The sequence below is a fragment of the Leiobunum rupestre genome, chromosome 4 (genome assembly GCF_980474605.1).
Source record: "Leiobunum rupestre chromosome 4, qqLeiRupe1.1.hap1, whole genome shotgun sequence".
Lineage (NCBI taxonomy): Eukaryota > Metazoa > Arthropoda > Arachnida > Opiliones > Sclerosomatidae > Leiobunum > Leiobunum rupestre.
In genome coordinates, this window is record NC_143387.1 from 42,606,099 (window position 1) to 42,627,521 (window position 21,423).

At 39.0% G+C, this 21,423-nt stretch overlaps 3 protein-coding genes across 4 annotated transcripts in view; 2 read left to right on the forward strand and 1 right to left on the reverse strand.

The window, feature by feature from the left end:
- Nucleotides 1–10,528: 10,528 nt before the first annotated feature.
- eca (transmembrane p24 trafficking protein eclair) lies at nucleotides 10,529–11,863 on the forward strand. Its single transcript, XM_090171975.1, has 4 exons — nucleotides 10,529–10,752; nucleotides 10,860–11,080; nucleotides 11,252–11,398; nucleotides 11,467–11,863. Exons 1-4 carry the CDS (start codon nucleotides 10,611–10,613, stop codon nucleotides 11,614–11,616), a joined length of 660 nt encoding a protein of 219 aa, XP_090028101.1. The 5' UTR covers nucleotides 10,529–10,610; the 3' UTR covers nucleotides 11,617–11,863.
- A 506-nt stretch (nucleotides 11,864–12,369) lies between these two features.
- Bub3 (mitotic checkpoint protein Bub3) lies at nucleotides 12,370–13,770 on the reverse strand. Its single transcript, XM_090171974.1, has 4 exons — nucleotides 13,373–13,770; nucleotides 13,085–13,306; nucleotides 12,845–13,028; nucleotides 12,370–12,785 (listed from the first exon to the last, which is right to left on the reverse strand). Exons 1-4 carry the CDS (start codon nucleotides 13,574–13,576, stop codon nucleotides 12,412–12,414), a joined length of 984 nt encoding a protein of 327 aa, XP_090028100.1. The 5' UTR covers nucleotides 13,577–13,770; the 3' UTR covers nucleotides 12,370–12,411.
- A 294-nt stretch (nucleotides 13,771–14,064) lies between these two features.
- Nucleotides 14,065–21,423, forward strand: part of LOC149947882 (rhotekin-2-like) — a 39,784-nt gene continuing 32,425 nt past the window's right edge. Inside the window, exon 1 of one of the 2 annotated variants that reach the window (XM_090171977.1) lies at nucleotides 14,065–14,202. In XM_090171977.1, coding sequence (XP_090028103.1) covers nucleotides 14,080–14,202 — 123 coding nt within the window. In that variant the 5' untranslated portion in view covers nucleotides 14,065–14,079. Of the gene's footprint in view, nucleotides 14,203–16,708; nucleotides 16,957–21,423 lie in introns of those variants that run through there. The other variant, XM_090171980.1, reaches the window with a different exon arrangement.

Sequence of the window (21,423 nt, forward strand, 5' to 3'; positions counted from 1 at the left end):
CTTAAAAGTTACTAACTCCCAGCGCCCCTAACCCCCGATCACCTTTCAAAATTCCGAAATGCCTCGTCCCCTGCCCATTTTTTTTTCTTAACGTAGGGTTGCGTTTCCAACAATGGGATGTTTAAATGGTTCCTTATTTAATTCGATTTTAGTTCGGTTGAACGTTCTCCGTCTGAGGGATGCGCGTATATTTTCAGTCGAGCGCGATGGCAGAGGCCCTCTTCTAACGCGTTCCCCTTTTCAAAAACAAGGGGGCGCCACACGCTGAATTCCACCTCTCGCCAGCCTGTAGGACATTGACATGGCCCCCGTCACACTCCTAAGGCGTTCCCTTTCGGTTTTACAACAAGTGGGGGACGCGGCCGGAGTGTACAGCCAAGTTTGAACTTTTCACTGGAAATCGCGGTTGAAACACTTTGAGGTCAAGTCGTGGCTACAGTCACGTGGTCAGGAAATACGATCAACTACTTACTTCCTAAAACATTCGATTCCATTACTTCCAAATTACGTACCTGTAATCGAAGATTGTCTTAAGATTGGATGATTCTGCTAATGTTCAAAAGTATATTGACCAAAAGGTGCGACAACCTTTTTGAATAAAATAAACTAAAAAAACAGAACTATTCAATTCGGTAATTAGATAATAAATATTGAAAATATTTTAGCGCTGCAACACTGAAGACGCTTTATATTTTGAATTGAGGATGGACTGTTTTAGTACAGGCCTTTTGAAGAAAGTAGACATTTTGACATTTCTTGTCATTTATTTTTTTGTTGAAAAACAGTTCGACACACTTATTCCCGCTTTTTCAGCAGTTATTTTAAGATTTTTTGCCGTTGAAACTCTCTCGCTAGTTCCAAACTCAACTTCCTTAAAAAAAAGTCAAAAGTCTTTAGTGAGAGTTTTTTTTTGGAAAACGTTCAAGTGATTATGGTATTTTAAAAATGCTCGGCATTTTGGTCGGGACAGTTTTTAATAAAATAAAAATTAGATATAAATGATATGTCGCTTGAGAGACGCCTAAAGTCGATGTTGGAAAGAAGCAATGATAATTGCTATTCCCAAGAAGCTTATGATTATGAATTCACCATAAAATAATAACATAGTAAACGTAAGAACGACCCTTGTAGCAAGGCTGTGCATTTTTTCTTAATACGACTTTTCATCACCTATGATAGGTTTTTCGTAATAACGTTATTTATTACGTTTTTGAGAGTGTCCTATTGTTTAGCCAACCGGATAATAAACCTTTATTCAAAGGTGGGTAAAAATGTCGACCCACCCTACGAAATTTGAATTTTATATACAAATTTCCTGTCTTGCGTAGTTTCGCGTTTTCTGTTTAAAATCGTCCGCGTTTCAGACGACGTGTAACGAAATAGCAGTTTCATATTGGTCTTTCATATAAATTCAAATTTTGCTGGGTGGGTCGGCATTTTTACCCACCTTTTAATAAAGGTCTATAGTATTCGCGACCGAAACGAGTCTAGATGGCGTAACGACGCAAGCTTCTCCGAAGTAGCGCCTGAGATCTAGCGTCCTCTACAGACAAATTAAAAAGTCATAAGAACGTTTTTTCTTGAATAAACTTATCAAAATATAAGCAAATTATGCAAAAATTATATTAAAATGCAAGTATCCTTAATTATAAAGTCAAATTTACGAATAACGATGAGGAAAATCTAATAGCGACTGCTTTAGACTCTACCTATCTAGCTTTCAATGACGAATCAAAGGGGGCGTAGCGATAGTTTTCGGTCGTGAATACTCGTAAATTCAGTTTTTGTTGATGTTTATATCTAATATTCGAAAATATTGCCTCTAGAGACGAATCTAGTGTTCGTAGTAATCAATTTGATGTACCGCTTCAATAATTCATCATTTTTACCTCTCCGAGGGGACAAAGTCCCCTAGGAGGGGTTATACAACGACCGTGTCTGTCTGTGGGTGGGTCTGTGGGTGGGTCTGTGGGTGTGTCTGTCTGTCAGGACTGCGAACGCGTTCGCATTTTCGGTGCAAAGTGTAATCACTGCGTACGCAGTTTCTCAAAGGGTTGGCAAAACCACCGTGTGACGGTGAGCGTTAACTGATGCATTTGCGGTTTGGTTTGGATGGTGTTTTTTCGCTCACCGTCGTGACGGTTTGGTGTATTACGGTTTTTGTAATGTTTATGCGTAGGTTGTGAGTGTTGAATTTGTTGTGTTTGTGTTCTGATGGATGTGCATGTTGAGTCTGATGTGTTTATATGGGCGTTTTCTCTCCAACTTCTTCTTAATGACTTTGGGACGGACCGAGTGCTGAGTGTAATGCTACCTCTCAACGTCCAATGGCAGGGTTTCCACCAGTTGTACACGGTATTCGTCTTAGTATCAATTTGCGATCGCATCGGGCGGGATTTGAACCCGAGACCTCCTGATTGACAGGTGGACGTTCTACCACAGAACCACCGACACTTGTTACGCCTTATGGAAAATTAGACCTTCAGCTTTATCGGAAGCGTATTTAATAGAGTACGAAATTTTGGTTTAATTGAAATAGAATTGAAATTGAAATTATTGCATCGAAGAAATTCTACTTTAGCGTTTCTCTATTGATTAAAAATAAATGCGCCACCCAGGTTTCGAACCCAGACCATTCGGCTTGGCAGTCGAGCGCTCTACCACAGAACCACCGATAGCTCCTTAGATTCACTGAAATTAAGACAGGCATCGTAAGCATAATAGGTAATAAAGTCTTTTTTATTAATGAATTTATGAAGGTCTAATCTGGTATTTTTTAAAGGTTAAATCTTGTTTTAGCGCAGTCAGCCGAGATTAGAGGGTTAAAGGGTAGACCCTGTGGGTGGTCCACTTTTTTAACGACCTATATATAGTTCTGTTAATTCAAAGGAGATAATTTAACGTAAATTGCTTTAAGAGCTGGCGGTTCGTCAAGTGGCTCTCTGTGCTTTGTTGATGGTAAGGTTTTTGCTTCTTGTAAATACATTTGGTGTGGATATTTGGATATCTACGATTTCTAACGCAGTCAATGATTTCTTGGGTGTGCGAGTCATTATATGATATTGGAAATTGGACGGCATTGGTCTTTTTCATGTGGTATGCGTCACAACGTCAACAGGAAGTGAACGAGTCGTCCACTACCAGATATCTACGGTATCTTCATCAAGGGCGAGTGTTGAAATAAAATGAGCGTTAAAGATGCGGCAAGTATTTCGTAAGAGAGTAATTCCAAAAAGCCTCTGTAGATATTTCTTTCATTAAAATTTGCTTCGTATTATATTTAACTGATAAACTTGTTCTGTAAAAGGGTTTAATTCAATTGTGCATTGTTATAGTACGTCTAACTTACTGTTGTAACTACTTAACTTATGATATTCTGAATAAATTAAAATTGGTCGTTTCGTCTCAATTATTTTAATTATAATTAAAATTTTATACCGGGCGGGATAGAAATGGGTTAATATTTTTAACAAATAACTCTAAATTGCGGAGATATATCTTTAAGGGTTATCTCGATAAATTAATACCACTAGGGACAATTCTTCCGAGGAGAGGTATATTTTGGCTTGCCAACTTGTTTTTTGCCAATGTGAGTGTTAGTTTTAATTTTTTTAAACATTTTAAATTTCCGCTTAGGTTTGACTGGGAATAGTGAACGGATGAGCGTCGGCGATTACATTCCCGGAAGTCGCTATTGCGGGGCTCTATTTCGATATTTTTTTTGCGTCAGAGTAAAAAATAAAGGATGTAGTAAAAACTTTACCCAATTTCGTACTAATTGTGTACTTATGAATCATCTTACATATGATTCATCCATTAGAGAGTTTCAGAAACCCATTTCTAGGCGTAAACGCGAACGTCTGTCTCAGTGTCTCTTCCCGACGTATGGGTTACGATCAGCAAAAATTGTTTAAAATTTTTTACGTCTAACGAAGTGAAATACAGCGCCATCTAGGACTCAAATAGAATAAGGAAACCTTCCAAGAACATCTTCAAACGGCCCTTGACACCATGGAGCTTCTCCCTGGTCAGTGGCGTAGCTAGCATGGGTGACACCAGGGGCGGATATCATGGTGTGCTACTTACTAGTCCGAGGGGCAGGTCACTTCCATTTTGGGCTAGGGGTAAGACTGTCTCAGATAATCTGTACACCGAGTTCGTGCATTTAGCACTGTTAAAGGTACATAATTTCAAGAGTTCGCGAGTTCCATTTAGCACTGTCAAAGGTACGTCAGTGTACACCGAGTTCGCAGAGTGTCTTACCCCTCGATTTTGGGTGCGTCTTAATCATAGTAAAATGATTAAATCAGGGTAAACAAGATTAAATAATCTAATCAAGATTAAATAATCTAATCAAGATTAGAAAATCTAATCACGATTTAAACGAGATTTAATCATTCTAATCATGATTTAATCTTCTTAGTCCGGATTTAATCATTTCAATCGGATTTAATCATATTAATTAGATTTAATTATTAATATAGATGGTTCTATCGCAATTACGTTTGATTAAATCAGATTTAAAATTCTAATCACGATTAAACGTGATTTAATAAAAATAAACACGATTAAATCGGATTTAATCTTTCGAGGGGTGCGTCGTTAATCAAGGAAGTGACCTGCCCCTCGTACTAGTCTCTAGTTTGTGTAAGTTTTGATCTTTTTCATGCCCAAACGGGTGGCACCCGGGGCCGACCGCCCTCTAGCTACGCCACTGTCCACGGTCCGATTATACTTGTTTTCATACGAGCAGCTAAGTCGCCGAACGTTATCCATGATGGCTGACCAATAATATTGGCTCTTTAAGGCACGTGATGGCTACAAATCAAAATAGTGAGACAAACTTATCGTTGTCTGCAGCTGTGTTTTTTATCTGTCTGATACCAGTAATTTGACAGAGAAAGTTATTAAAATTATATTGTAGAGTGATTTCTTAAATTTGGTAGTTCTATATAATAACCCGGCCACCGGAATTAAAGGCTTCAAAAGTCACTTGATGACTTAGGCCTAAGGTGGTGCCTTGGGTATTAGCCTAGCTGATTATTATTATATTATTGCTTGTGAAATAAAATCATAAACGTTTTAAGTTCCAAAGAAAAATCATTGAATTGGAAAGATTATATTCCCAACTCATTGGTAATCCAGTTGTCAACTCACAAAATTTATCTGCTCTTCAGAGTGATTAAGTCAGACAATTGATTCATCAAATACAGTGTAGACATAAATTTCATAATTAATTATTAAAATTAAATTTGTAGCCAAACAGTTTGGTTGTAACTTAAGGCTAAACATTTTCCAATTTGACAAGTTCTAGTTTTGTATTTTAAAATGACCAGCCGCTGCTCGTGTTTTCATAAAATCGCCATCAAAGAACTGCCTAGGAGGTAGTATAATCTAGAAAGGGACATGTAACGGTCTGTAGTCTTTGGTTAATATTGATTTTTCGGGAAACATGTTTGCCGGCTTGTTGACGTACATTCATGCGAGTCGCGCCGACGGCTATAGAACTGGAACGTACTGAACTGAACTCCCATCAAAGACTGAGGGGCAATTTTTGTCGGGGGGGGGGGGACTGGGGCAAAATAGCCGGATTTTATGAAAACACCGATTTCTCTAGAACACGTTCACCAGCGTTAATTATGACGACATCTACATCTCGCTTGAAGTCTCCCCTCTGGTAAGTTTGGACTCTTCAGTGGCGGCTTAAGAAGGCTGGGTCTCCGGGGCGGCGGCAGTGTTTTGTGACACCCCCCAGGATCGTGCAGAAGTTTTCACGTCCGTCTTCTTCAAGTTTAATCGTTCTGATTTGCACCCCCCCCCTTTACGCCGCCACTGGGACTCTTACACCTATCTCGGGGTCGTTATCGACCAAAAGCTCACTTGTAAAGCCCACATTGAATACCTCTACCTGACGTCAATGAAAAGATTTAATCTTCTTCGACGTCTAGGGAGCGTCTAGGCGGGCGCTCAAGGTGTTGTGCACACATTTTATCCGCTCAAGGCTGGACTACTCCAGCATTGTCTACAATACCGCGGCGGCTACCTATCTTGTCCCGCTCGATAAAGTGCAAAACGTGCAAAACGTGGCACTCCGGGATATTTTGAACGTTTTAGATGTTGGAGGGGGCAAAGAGAAACCAAAAGGGGTCTGGAGAATTGTTTTGAATTTTTAATCGAGTGTAGCTTCTCCGAATGCATGTGTACCTTTAACTACTATGTAAATTGGCGGGAAAAGACTGAAATTTAAACACAGTTGAGGTTCTATAAGTTTTTTATGCTTTTAAAATGAGAATTTGAGACTTGTGAAGATTTCTACTGACCAAAAAGTTGGAGGGGGCTATAACATTAGTGGCCCCTCCCAGCAAAATTCTAGGGAGGGGCATTGCCCCCTTGCCCCCCCTGGTTCCTACGCCCCTGTCGCCAAATCTACACGGATCTCCTTGATGGAAGCTGAAGCGGCTTTAACTAATTAGGAGTCCAAAAGAGCCAGGGTCACGCTAGAGCTTTAAACCCAGTTTAGGTCGGTTTGAATGCCTGTTTTGACCCCCGACGATAATTCTTGGTTCGCACCGGTTCGTTTATAGCCAAGGCTTAACGTCATTTCAAATTATGATCAGAATTTGGAAAATACTAAAATGCATCCCAAAACAATTAGTTAATTATGTTTACTATACATTCAGTAATATTATTTGACATAATTTAGAATTTTATTCCCATTATTTTGGAAAATACGAGCATTTTTACTTCCCCGCCTTGTCGTTTTGAAAGCGGTTCTAAGCGAACCGACTTGGACGAGTTGATTCCCGAACCAACACGAAGCGATTTCTCACGCTGGTTTTGAAAACTAGTTATCTAAAACGAAGCGATTTTATGGGTGAGTGTGAACCTGGCTTTAAGTTAACCTCCCGGCGGCTCTCGGCTCACCGGAATACTACCGGACCTTGATCACCCGAAATGTGGCCGCACTGAAATGCTTCGAAAAGTACTGGTCGACACATAAAACTCCGGCCATACTTAAGTACTGGCGACAAATCGAAGCGGAAAATATGGATTGGCTCCACGATCTGAACAGGTAGCAGATGCTTCCTGCCATCCTCCTTGGATCCCCGTGGACACACACGTATATAAGGGGGGGGGGGTTTAGGGGGTTCAAACCCCCGCTTAGGAGTCCATTCCTTTCTTACGAAAGGAGCGCAACATTAAATGTATTAAAAAAACTTCGTTTGATACACGTTCGGAAATGTCATTGTCACTCGTCCCGAGTCTAGCCAGTACTTTAAATATGCGTTATTGCTAACGAAAAATTTCGCGCTCGCTGCGCTCGCGATTTCATCTGGTTGTCTTATAACCCGTCCCCCCCCCTTAGACTTTCTATATCTACGTGCTTGCCCGTGGACGTCGAGGTGAATTACGGATGGCTCCCGCTCGCTAAACATGACGCTTACGATGTCGAACTACTTCAACGCTTCTTCTTCGAACTATATACCATGGCGGATGGTCATACAATCATCTACACGGAGCAGTGGCGTAGTGAGGTTATTTGGCGCCCAGGGCCAAACTCCAAAATTTGCGCCCCCCCCCACCTACGCCGGCCCCAATTTCCACCATAAAATTCCTTGTTTTTAAACGAAATCATTATCAATAACAAAATAAATATTAATATATTACAATTTAATTGATATATTAAAAAAATTTCCAGTTTCCAATATCCACTTTAATACTTTATCCTCCTTTTTGGCGCCCCCCCTGACCGTCGGCGCCCGCGGCGTATGCCCCCCCCCTGCTCCCCTTCACTACGCCTCTGACACGGACGGGTCTTGTAGGGACGACTCAATCTACTCGGGTGCCGGTTTCTGTATCCCGGTATCAGACGATAGTCGACTCTGGGCATCCCATCAGCACGGTTGAATATTTGAGATTAATCGGGTGGTTTCGTACACACGAACTCATAGTATTGGGGACATCCTCATCTGCTCGGACTCCAAAACAGGCTCCTCGCCAGTAATGTTGCTAATCCTCATGTGTTTCGCTTTCAGAGTCTCTGTAGCGCCTATCCCGGGTCGGTAAAGTTGCTCTTGTGCCCGGCTCATGTTGGCATTCCGGGCGACGAATCTGCCGACCGCTGTGCAAATGTGGGCGAATAAATTCGTCCCCGATTGTACAAGTTTTCTTACCACACACACTAAGGCTGCCCTGAAAGCCAGAGCCAAAGATTTTGTCCTAACCAATGGCGTCGCGAGTGGCAGACGTTCGTGACCGACAGGCCCGATGGGCAGGACAAGCTCGATCCATCGCGCGATCGGCTCGCAGTGCTACGGTTGCCAAGATGGCAGGACTGACTATTTTCACGTTTCAATTGTGATCGGATACCAACATGAATATATCTAGCTATGAATATACAATAGCAATAGCCTCTCTAACCTCCCGCTAAAATTTGGGTTGGGCTTATCTAGTCACGTGATCAATCACCGACCGAGTGAGGAGCATGCCGTCATTTCCTTCAGTCTCCTGATTGGCGGAAAACGCTTCACTGGTCTCGAACGTTGCCACCCAAATCAAATCGACATGATAGAAGGGCTATATCGTAGGGTTGGATATTCATAGCTAGATATATTCATGATACCAATACATGAACTGCTATTTCATTTTAAACTGAGGACCGAGGCCTCGTGCAGAGGTTGTCGTAACAATCAAACTGAAACATTAAATCACTTAATCTTTACTTGCGCTGCTGTGGCCGCGCTCGTGTTAAAGCTGTTGTCTTCCTTGTCGCGTGACGGGTTTGTATCTGTCGGGATTAAAAGCGGCTATCTAGCAAGGTGAACTCCCGGTCATCACGGACCTTTTTACTCTACTGCAAGCTGTGCATTTAAGATAATACCTGTATCTTCTTTTATTTTTGGTGGAGTTTTGTCCAACTGTTATTTAGATTCAATTGTCATTCGTTTACTGCGTTAATTACATATACTTTGCTGATGATAGTGTGAAGGCCACTCTGCCACATACACAATAAATTTGTTATTATATTTTGAAAAAATGGGGCACGTTGCCGCATGCACCAACAACATCTTTCTAACTTTGAAAAAAAATGGTGTGAAGGCCGCAAGGCCATATGCACCGCATAAAACGTGGCACACAACATTTTGTTTGCTGTACCACCAGTCCTAACTAGTTAAAATAAATGGCCTTTGTTGTTAGTTTAACTCGTCGTCTGCCGTTTCAAATGCCGGATTCCTGTGTTTCCGACGTTCCCAACTTCAGATAAATTTATCGGATCTGGCGTAGTATCCTATTTAGCTCTATAAGTATTTTAGAATTAAATTATATTAAAGAGACACACCGGCGTTTGAATTTAACCAGTTTCAAGCGCTTGTTTCCAGAATAGGATTGGTCGTATCTGCTACCACGTGGTAAATCCGGGCCGAATTTTTTCAAACGCCGGCGTAGCCCTTTAATCAATGGCCTCGCTTTTAGATCTAAAATACTGTCAATGCCAATTAGCCCTTTGAGTTTACACGTAGCGGCCAACGCGAGTACGTCGTAAACCGAAACGCGTATAGGTGGCGTAACGGCGCTAGCTTCTCCGAGGTACCGCCTATGATCTAGCGTCTGCTACAGATCAATTAAAAGGTCATTAGAACATTTTTTCTTTAATAAACTTATCAAAAAGCCGGGAGTAGTGTCGTACTCCTGTAATCCCAAGTGTCTGGGAGGCAGAGTTTGTGAATGGCCGTGTGACGATGACCACTAATTTCCCCAACGGGTTGTCGGAATACTTCCGCCACGGGTGTACCCACCCTTATCCCCATATTTCCCCCTTTTGGCGAGGCCATTACACATATCTCGCCCTGATTAATCAGATGGACTGTATTGTCCCACACGTCACAATCGCTAAAAAAAACCTCATTAATAACCAGGACTAGTGGCGTTGTCCTGTAATCCCCAGAGCCTGGGAGGCAGTGAATGTGGAGGGCCGTGTGAGGACGACCACCCATCCCCCAACGTGTGGTTGTCATACTTCCGCCACAGCTATCCCGTCCCTATCTCCAAGTATCACCCCGTTGACGTGACCTTTACACATAACTCAACCCTGATTAATCAGATGGACGAGCGGACATAATTGTCCCACATGTCACAATCGCTAATGAAAAACGATACAAAAACTATATCATTATTTATAAAATGAAATTTACGAATAATGATGAGGAAAAACTAATAGCGTCTGCTTTAGCCGCTACCTATCTAGGTATCAATGGGAAACCAAAGTAGGCGTAGCGATAGTTTTCGATCGTGAATAGAATATATTATTTATTTTTTTAGTGTTTCGTTTGCTATGCTGATGACTATAAAACAGAAAGAGTGTGCTTAGCCGATAAAAATCCAGCACTGTATGACCTTCTCAAGTTTTCTCCTTGGCTGTTACGTGTAAACCTAACAGGCTCATTGGGCTTACCATTTGCCGACTGGGCTACCAGAAAACACCCTGTTAAATATTTTCTATTTTTCATTACAAAGGAAAAATTCACCATGCCAAGTATGGCATCACTGTTATACGTGGCGTAAGACGTCGTGGACTCACAGATGGTCCAGGTCCTTGCATATCTTTCAGTATGAAGCAAAATTATTATATATTCGTTATTGTTCTAATTAGTTTTGTTTATATTTTGCCATCGAATGGACTTTATTTCCACATTTCTGAAACTGAGAGGAAATGTTTCATTGAGGAAATTCCAGATGATACGTTAGTCGTCGGTAAGTGACCAAGGCTTAATTATTTGTGCTGTTTGCTCGTTTTTGTTAAAAGTAAATAAACTAGTAAACTATATTGCGAAAGGGATTAAGGAAGTGTTTTCCCACAGGAAACTATAAGTGCCAACTATTTGACCCCAAAACTGGAGGATTTATGCCATCCAGCCCTGGTATTGGAATGCACGTTGAAGTCCGTGATCCAGAAGATCGTGTGATACTATCGAAAGTTTATAGTTCTGAAGGAAAGTTTTCTTTTACGTCGCATAGCCCTGGGGAACATGTGATTTGCCTCTATTCAAACTCTAGTAAATGGTTCAGTGGGAGCCAACTGGTAAGAATTTTTATTCTGGCCCATATTCAACAAAGTAACTAATAAACCTAGTGCACATTTGACTGGGGTTTTGGATGGTAAATATTGTGTATGGGAGGGAATTGATAAAATTTAAGTGAAAATATATTCTTGAAAATTTTTCTATATTGAAGAGTCATTATTTTTATATAGAGAGTCCATCTTGATATTCAAGTTGGTGAGCACGCTGTTGATTATGGAAATGTTGCGCAGAAAGACAAACTGACCGAACTACAGCTTCGAGTGAGACAGTTATTAGATCAGATTGAACAAATAACAAAGGAACAAAACTATCAAAGAGTATGAAGGTTTTCTATTTTCTTTATACTCATAAGTGGTGATATGTAATTTGTGCCAATTTCTTGTAGTATCGAGAGGAAAGGTTCCGTCAAACTAGTGAGAGCACAAATACACGTGTCTTGTGGTGGTCTTTGGCACAGACAGGAATCTTGCTACTAATGGGAGTGTGGCAAATGAAACATCTTAAGAGTTTCTTTGAAGCAAAGAAATTAGTATAGCTTTACTGTTGGGTTTTAAGTTATTTTCCTTTTTGATATAAAAAAATTAAAATGTCTGAGAATATCTAAATATTTCATTAGTTAACCAATAACACTAGGCTTTCACTATCACATTATTCTTAGGTCAGCCCCTGAAACATTAACAAACCATAGATCTCCAATCAATGTACATAAATAATATCATTCTAATTTCTTAGCCTTGCTCCTTTGTGAGCTTCAAAAAATAAACAATTTTCTAAAAAATCTATTTTGTTGACTTCGTGAAAAAAATTACATAGTTGATGGAAAATGTGTAGCCATTTCTACCGTAAAATGTTTTAAATTCAAAAATTGTCAAATCAACGGAGTAGCTAACAGAAGACTATATATATATATATTTGGTTACTTATGCTATAATTAAGGTAGAACAAGATTTTCCCTTTGGATCAGAACTGTGTGCTTTGTAACAAAAGCCACCTGGAAAATGGTTCATTATGCTGTCCTTTCTAAACTTACTACGAACAATGTGCTTTATGTAACAAATCTGGGAAACTGGTTCATTATGCGGTTATCAAGGATGCTGTCCTTTCTAAACTTAATACTGATAATAAATGTTACTTTTGCTATCAGTAATATCAAAATATACTACTTGATTTTTCTTTTGATTAATGTGTTTATATTACATTTACTATTCACAAGGGGCAACATCTAGGTAAGGCACTTGAAACCGTTACCACAATAATTTTTATATAAACTCAACTAAAACAATACACATAAAATAAGAAGAATTTATTTGTCGAATGAAATGTATAAAATTTATTTAGGCTTGGTTTCCTGGTCTGTTACCCTCCTGATGAATATGTGATCTATGGGTGCATTAGGATCGTCACCATACACATTTGATGATGCAATAGCTAAAACAGATCCGTCTGGGCTAAATGATAATGAGGCAATGCAAGTGGGGTATTTGTGAAATTGGCAGAGTCTCTTCTTATTAAATCCATCCCAAATGTTGACAAAGCCATCTGAACCTCCAGTAGCAAATGTGTTGTGTTGATTATGGAAACTAATGGCATTAACTGGATACACTAATTCAACACCACTAGCTTCTTTGGATCTGTGACATTTAAAAGCGTATTTCTTTTTTTGAACTTCTGCACTTGGGTCAAAATATTCCACAGCAACACGGCCTGTAAAGTTGATTATGTTATAAAACTCCATTCAATTTGAAATTGCACTCTTTACTAACCTTCTATGGAGCTTAAAACAAAGCCTTGTCTATTTGGGAAGCATCTGATACATCTTGTTTGATATTTTAAACTACTCTCTCTACGTTGTTGAACATAACCCATATTCCGCAAGTCCCATACGAGTACATGCCTTTCAGCAGTACCAACAATGAGTTTGTCACCACAGACTGCCATAGTATATACCTATATTTAAATAATTTTAATAATTTGTTTTAATACCTTATACTACTCTAGCATACTCGGTCAGGCTGGTTGTAAGATCCAACATTGGAAGGGGCTCTTGGATCCCATGTTTTTACTGTTTGATCCCAGCTTCCAGTTATAACTAAATTAACTTCAGGACAAAATTCTACACATCGTACTGCATTGTCGTGGCAACCCACAACTGACTCGGTACTTGAATTGAAATCAAATACTTTAACTTGTTGATCTATTCCACCACTCCACGCATGCACAGCATCCTTATGGGAAAAAGGTTTTTACAAATTATTATCACAATTAAATTGAAAGTGATGTGTGGACAGTACTTGAAAAGAGCAATCAAAAACTGGTGCTGAGTGATTGTATTTTAATCTGAGACTGTTGCTTGAAATGTCATACAACCTTACTGAGCAATCCCATGATGATGCCAATAGAAATTGATTGGAATTTGGACCGAATTTGACACTCGAAATACCATCGTTAGGAGGGTTGTCAAGTTTAAATTCATTCGGAGAGTCCGAAAGGGTCATAGGATTATTAGGCTCAATTGTTAGGCCTGACTTTTACAATTATAAAAACTTAATTACACTGGCTTTCACACCAGAAAACAAATTGTTCATTTACTAAGTTTAAAACTATTATTACTTAATTGCACTAGATAAATCTAATTAATAGTAATAAACTCTATGATTATAAATTATAATTTAATCTCAAAAACCGCTCTGTGAAGCACTGGCAGTGTTGCTAGATTCTAACTCGGTATTATCGTATGCAGTTCCGATATCGGAAAAATCACATCGTAAGTAAAAACAAGTGGGTTAAGTGCCAGTGACTGAAATAAAAAAGGTTAAGTCATTTAAAAGCTATCCGATGAACAGACATAAAACTCACCTGTAAAGTTCATAGCGCTGCGTAACCATGGACTTAGAATTCAAACTTTCAAAGTAGTACTTTGAAAAAGTTAATTGATTTGAAATATCGAACATCTGGCAGCTCTGTGGAATGATAATTTTCAACGGATTCAAGATTCAAAATGGCGCCCACTTTGAAAAGACGGTGTGTTTCAAATCGTGCTCCAAGTTTTGCTAATAACTTCGAATATTTGCGATTCTTGGGAGAAGGAAGTAAAATAAGAAAGAGAAACAAGGCTAAACGAGTGAGTTTATTTCTCAATGTTTTGTAGTAGAACCAAAAATTCGTGAAAACACGTTTAGCACAGTCTTCGGGACTCTTCGCAGATCCTTTTTTGAATCGAGCAAAAGTCTGAGTTGCCAATTTTAAAGATTTGAAAATTTCCCTTACAAACTAACAATTGATAATGGCTGCGTTATACACGCGTGTAGAGATTGCGGAAACACTTTTCGTCTCAAAATTGAAAGCAAAGATTTATTTATATACAAGAATTTCTTTTTAATAAATATTCTATATATATATATATTGAATATTTATTTATTTTATTACGCAGGAATTTAATTATAAGTTTCATTTAAACCAAGGAATACCTCTGCGTGTGGTGCCATACCAGAGTGATTTTTCTCAATCACTGGGGTATGGTACCACCGAGGGGTAAGACACTATGCGAACTCGGTGTACACTGCCGTACCTTTGACAGTGCTAAATGGAACTCGCGAACTCTTGAAAATATGTACCTTTAACAGTGCTAAATGCACGAACTCGGTGTACAGATTATCTGAGACTGTCTTACCCCTCGGGCACCACACGCAGAGGTATTCCTTGGTTTAAATGAAACTTCTAATTTTTATATATATATTTGTTTATTTATTTATCTAGAATTATAAAACTCAGGCCCATATCTCCCATTGTTAGGGCGCCGTAAGGCCTTATATATTTTTTATAATTTAATTGTAAAATTATTCAATTAAGACCCGGCCATATGAAAATGGGTGCCTTAAAAGTAAAGACGGCCCTGATAAAACTCAAAGCCACTAACTTGAATACTGGACAAAAGAATAATAATAATAGTTCAGGATTTGATTTCGGGTGGAGTTTAAATTTTGCACCCTCTTTGAGGCCTGAAAGCAACTGACGTTTTCTACCCCTTTAAGATTTCAAAAGCACCGTCAAGATACTTTTCAGAGGCCAAGGGTTTTATATTTCCAAATTCATGCCCTACATACGCCATTGAATACGGTATTTGAAATCTCAAGATTATTTAGGAAATTCAAACTGATTTTAGTAAAAAATAATTCTAAACCACTTTTGTATAATAAAATTATTTTTATTTACATTCGCTACGGCCGTTTCCACGCGGTGACCGGTGTCGTCGTCAGGGCTGGCGTATACAATTTTAATTAAATTATGGTTTTCGCGTTAATTCTATGACTGCTTTCGAATCGTCGTAAAATTCAAATTTCAACGAATTTCATCCAAGTTGTTAAGTGTTTAGCGCAGAAGCATATAGCTTTGGTTGAAGAACCTCGCCTTTGGCAGTCAGAAGATAGTTATAGTAGACCATCTTCGGCTTCAGAGAAAGTACTATCTAATGTCGTTTTTCTTTGGGCGTGGAAACTGCTCCCAGCTCCATTGCCAATGTTATGAGTGACGTTATATTATTCATGAGAGACCGATTTCCTAATGAGAAAAGCTGTTTTAAGGGAACTATTTCGAGGTGGTTTTAGACTTATATTTGAAACAAAGGTAATGGGAAGTTTTATAACTTTCCCTGACGATAAACCAGTCACCAGAGGGACTAGCGTGGTCTTTCAGGGCACTCCGGTAGCAATAAATGCAGCCCAAATAAAATCGCCAATACACAGTATTCCACGTATGAGATAAAGTGTAACATCCTTTTTTTCGGCAATGACTAAATATTTCACTTCACGAGAACGACTGGTAACTAGGGCGAAAGACCTCGTACTCTAGATTTGATGACTGGGGGCCCTTTCTTGAAATCATGTACGAAGTAAAGCGTCATCTACCGCAAGCTAGCAGTGATAATAATTTACCACTAACGTAAAACTAGTATAAATGGACAACATTTAAAAAAATTATATTTTCTTTGAAAGACAGGTGACGCCACAGACTAATGATAACCGTTTCAAGAAAGTGTTACTCAAGACCCTAGCCACAGCAGATCTATATTGTGACTCTAGAAGTACTATATTCCCAACTCAATGTCTCTGATTCGAATCTATTTAACTATGGAGCTAATGTTTTCGGAGTTCGGCAGGAAGTGGGTAAACGCTATTGACTACGCGCTAATCAGTGATTTTGAATCTAGAGTATGAGGTTTATATTATCTTTGATGAGTGCGACTTTAGTTACACGTCATAGATTAGCAAAAGAAAATGCAAATATTTCCCCCTATATTATTGAATTGACGTCAGACGCGTTGTACCTAATCATAATAATCCTTTTATTTAATTTGATTTTATAAATTTCCGTTATTTGGCGTTTGGTGGCGTTTAAGGAAAAACGCCGCAATGTGTATGTTATCTCGCTCATCTACGTGGTTTGTGGTGTTCGGCAGTACCGAGGCTCTTCCCAAATCTCAATCGATTATGTAGAAGAACATAGTGACGTAAGGTAACCATGGAAACAAAATCGATCGTGTTCTTTTTCGAACGGAAAAATGTCAGAAATTGGATTAAGACGCTCGACTCTTCTAAGCTCATTTCGCGCGGGAAGGACTTGAGAGTCGACTATTTGCAATTGTAGAAATAGCTTCAAATCTTCTCGCTATGCAGCGTCACTTAATTTTCAACGTAACGACTAAGTATCGGTAATAACATTTACGTAATAACGGGTCAACCTATTCCGGGTCCTCTCGATTATATTCTCGTATGCAAAGTAGTTTTTCCAAGTCATGGCACGGTCATCCCTGAGTCCCGACGATGAGTGTGAAGAACATGATTGGTCAGCCATTCTAAATATTGTTAAAGATCCCGTGGTAAGTTGTTTTTTTGCGTTTTATGGTAGAAAGGCGAGGCAAGTTTATCAAAAATTGTTTTTTTTGACAAATTAGTATTTTATTTCGCGCACCATGAGTTAATTACAGTATCATAATTAAACGGAATGTTCGCGACTTCGAAAGGAAGCGCCCACGTGCGCCGCTGTTTCGGAATGGTAGTCACTCGATTACTGCTGTTCGAAAAACATTTTGGGATTTCCAGTGATATTTAACTGCAAGTATTGACAAAAATATTTAACGCCGTGTTTGCGATAGGATTTTTTAAATGAAGGCTGCAAATTTCCATATTAAGACTTAATTTCGACTTACCGGTTTTTTTAAAGGTAGGCTGCAAATTTTGTGGCACCGGCGATCTTCTATATTAAGACTTAATTTCGACTTACCGATCTGCGAATTAACCTTAAATGTTGATTTTCTTACGGTATTTTCATTTAATTGTTTGCTATTTTTTAAATTCGTTAGGTATGCCTATGTTAATTTCAAGAAAATGTGAGCCATTACATTAAATCTGTGCCACTATTGCAATTTTTGGTAGGCTGTATCCTACCTTAGCGCCCCCTACTGATTTAATATAAAATAAGCCGACAAAACTCATCTAAATGCTCTCAACACGATGACGTGATATCAAGTAATGAGGTTCTTGAAATGATTTTAGATAAAAGGGGGCAACATTAGGGGACCGAATCTCCCTTTGGGTTTGTATAAGCCGCACGAGACATCGGGCGCTGATTTTTGTTATGTGTTACATGTGCTCTCTCGTGGCCGCGAGTGGCATATGCAAAGGCTGATTTAGTCCCTTAATGTTGCGCATCAATAAATTTCAAGAACCTCATTAAGCTAACGTGAAACGGTAATTGTATATTCTGAGTTCGTACAAATAAGACCTATGCGGTGCTCACTTGCCAAACATTGTACACTTGATTACTTTACATTCGTAAAACTCCTGTACACTCTCTTTTGAAATCTTAGAATCCGAGGAAAATCCCAAAAAAATCTGTGCGAAAATAAGTTCCAAAATCTCGAAATCAGGACATTTAAGTACACACAATACCACCGATGATATAACTATATTTTAAATATTAAATTTAAATTTGAACCAAGAGGAATTTTATCGAAAATTAATTTTTAGAGTTACCTGGTTTTATAAATAAGGTAGCGAACACGCTAATTTAAATTAATATTTAAAGTTACCTGGTTTTGGAAATAAGGTAGCCATGTTTTTTTGGAGTTAGATGGCGCCTGCATCAATTTGTACGAAATATCACAATAGTACGTACGCGGGTTACGAGGTCCCGCGAATTGGCCAGAAATCTCACTTAAAATTAAAATTTCTTAATGAAACTGCAATCGTAGTTCAAAAATGATCAGTACTAACTAAAAGTATAATTTTCAACCCAGTCGGTCTTAATTAAAAAAATATAGATTTAAAGTCGAAAATCACGAAAAACCACTTAAATGGAAAAAATTATTAACTTCTGGGGCCGCTAAATGTAGCGTCGAACTAGATATCGTTGAAATTTCTAACCCTAACTGGTAAAGAGTTATGTACGACACGGCGGTACCTGCGGCATCACTGTATCAGCTACACTCAGGGTTCATACAAACTTGGAGAACCTGGAAAACCTGGAAATATCAGTGAAACCGATTCTTTCCCCAAAAATCAGGGATATTTTTAAATATTTTAAATATTTAACCAAAACCTGGATATATCAGGGAAGTTCGTTTGAGTCTGGAAGCGCCTCAATAATTGCAATATCATGGAAATTTCCAGGAGAAAACCTGGAAATATCAGGTAAATTAATTTTCCAAATGTTGTATGAACCCTGTACACTGTACGTGAATACCAATCCCTTGGATTGTGTGTAAAAACCAGAAATCAACACAAAAATTGAGCTTTGAAATCTCAAAATCGGTTTCGGATTTCCGAAATCACTTTGAGATTCAAAATCCCGTATTCCCATAACTGATTCAGTGATTTCTCATAATATTTATATGACTTCCCTGGATTCATAATTTTCCTAAACTTGATTACTAAAATGACCACTCCACTCATAATGTTAAAGATGGCATTGCTTTGTTTACGACCGAAATTAATTTTTTTTATTCCGAGCAGATGTTCGAAATCTAAGATTCGTGATTCCTCTTTTCACGTTGTGCAAATTAGCAAAGTAAAAATAGCACTTTTTCGAGGTTCGCCACGAAGATTTCCCCATTTGTACAATGGCACGGCAATGTGGTCAGATAAGGGGACGGGAAATACAGCCTATAGGCGCGCGATCCTGACCTCGAGTAAAGTGTTACGAATTCGCTCGCGCGTAATCTACACTTTCATCTAAGGGGGAAATATTACACCGGCCGCGTGAAACACGCGAATGTGGTCTGTTTAGCTTTAAACAATTCTAGGGATGCACCGATATATCGGCCTATTTTTCTAATATCGGTATCGTCCAATATCAGCCTAAACGAAGCCGATATTGGCTGATACCGATATTAGAAAATATATTCAGAAAAATATTTAAAATTAAGAAAATTCTCTATTAACTAGCTAATGATAATATTTTATTTGCTTGGCCGCGCCACGTATGCCAGACTTTTTTTTAGACATGGGGTTACGAGTGTAAACAAATAAAAAACGACGATATTCGATTTGTGATAGAAAACATGTATCAAGTAAAATGAAAAGAAATATATTCGGATATGCTTAAATTGCTGCAAACTTTTTATCGGCCATCGGTGCATCCCTAAACAATAGCACTCTTTTTAAAAGACAATTTAAAGAAATGTTTGGGAAGTATATCTGTTCTGGGATTTCGAAGTAGGATCCCATGACGGCATTTTACTTTGATTCTGTTGTGGAGAATAGTAAGAATTTTATCGATAGTGCGTACGCGGGCTATGAGGTCCCGCGAATTGACCAGAAATCACACTTAAAATTAAAATTTCTTAATGCAGCCGAAAACGTAGTTAAAAAATGATCAGTACTAACTAAAAATATAATTTTCAACCAAGTTGCTCTTAATAGGTGCTAGCATAAATTATTTATGTCTTGTTCAACTTGTTAGAAAGTTCCACGCGCTCTTAAATATTTTAGCGTAAAAGGCTCGCGCATTTATTTTTCATTTCAGGGAGCACGCGTGAAATCGCTCGAGCCAATTTGCGATAATATATCAAGACGCACGTGGAACTTTTTAACAAGTTGAATAAGACATAAATAGAGTTTATGCTAGCGTCTATTGAAAAAAATATGTAGATATAAAGTCGAATATTGTTATATAGCACTAAAATGGGCGAATGACCAACTTGTGGGCCCCCGATCTTCAAAATTGATAACTGGCTACCGAGGGCCCGATATTTCCTTTCGATTGAGATATCCCTGGCCCTTGTAAGCCTAATTCTTGGAGAGTGATGTGGAATATGGCGGCATCGGCATCGGCTACACTGTACACAAATCCCCAAACGTGTTCCCAAAATGGCTGCATTTGGCCATTTTACCAGATAAATTCTGGATGAACAAACGATTTCATCAATTACTCTCTTTGCTGCTGCTTGAGGAGGAATATGGTTGCGCTGTTGGGTCAGACTTTAAAATTGCTGGCGTAAAATAAAATATATGACGTTAGTCTTGTTTAAATTGGATGACGTCACTCGCGTATTATCCTAATGATTCGATAAATTTAAACCAAATCACTTAATAGACTGTAAGTTGGGAAAATTATTGAGCTTGAATTTTTGTCGTTTCTCGTCAATTGGCTCTTAGGCCCGGCGCTCACTGCTCTTCGTAACGTCTCCGTCCTACCTTTCACAAGCCTTTGCTTCGTAACGGAGACAATGCCTTGTGGAAGGCAGGACGGATACGAAACGGAGAGCCAGTGGGCGCCTAGCCTTAGCTGCCCTAGGTCCGAATAGTTGATTTCTAAGGGAGGAGGAGGGGTGAGAAAATAGCCCTACTTAAACAAGTGTAGCAGCGCGACCCAGCGCCGGATTACCCAATAGGCCAACTAGGCCTGGGCCTAGGGCACCAATCCTACAAGGGGCACCATTAGGTTTCGAAAAAAATTATTTCCGGATGAAATTTAGTAAATGCGTCCACATTTTGCAATAAAGCAATCATTTATTATCGTCATTAAAACATCCGCAAAGTCTACATTGAAATTGTATTTTCCATCCATTTATCAATTATAAATTGTGGGAGCGCCTAGCTCGCCACTGAAGGGGGCACCAAAATAAGCTAGGGCCTAGGGACCCCCAAGGTCTTAATCCGGCCCTGGCGCGACCTAATAATATCACGAGCAACGTCACAGTTTCTGTCGCACATGAAATTCATTTACGCGAAAATAACGACATTTGAACACGACGTCGAACGTCAAATTTTGGTTTTCGGATTTCGGTCGACGCAGAGTAACAGCATTTTCACTTACAAGGAGACTACCCGAGGTGGTTATCACC

What these genes read in the sequence shown, in the direction of transcription:
- eca (XM_090171975.1), top strand. Translation starts at nt 10,611, where the DNA reads ATGAAGCAAAATTATTATATATTCGTTATTGTTCTAATTAGTTTTGTT. An exon ending in GGTTCAGTGGGAGCCAACTG is followed by an intron (nt 11,081 to 11,251) that starts GTAAGAATTTTT and finishes ATTTTTATATAG; the next exon opens with AGAGTCCATCTTGATATTCA. An exon ending in AGGAACAAAACTATCAAAGA is followed by an intron (nt 11,399 to 11,466) that starts GTATGAAGGTTT and finishes AATTTCTTGTAG; the next exon opens with TATCGAGAGGAAAGGTTCCG.
- Bub3 (XM_090171974.1), bottom strand. Translation starts at nt 13,576, where the DNA reads ATGACCCTTTCGGACTCTCCGAATGAATTTAAACTTGACAACCCTCCT. An exon ending in TTTTTGATTGCTCTTTTCAA is followed by an intron (nt 13,307 to 13,372) that starts GTACTGTCCACA and finishes TTTTCCCATAAG; the next exon opens with GATGCTGTGCATGCGTGGAG. An exon ending in CTTACAACCAGCCTGACCGA is followed by an intron (nt 13,029 to 13,084) that starts GTATGCTAGAGT and finishes ATTTAAATATAG; the next exon opens with GTATATACTATGGCAGTCTG.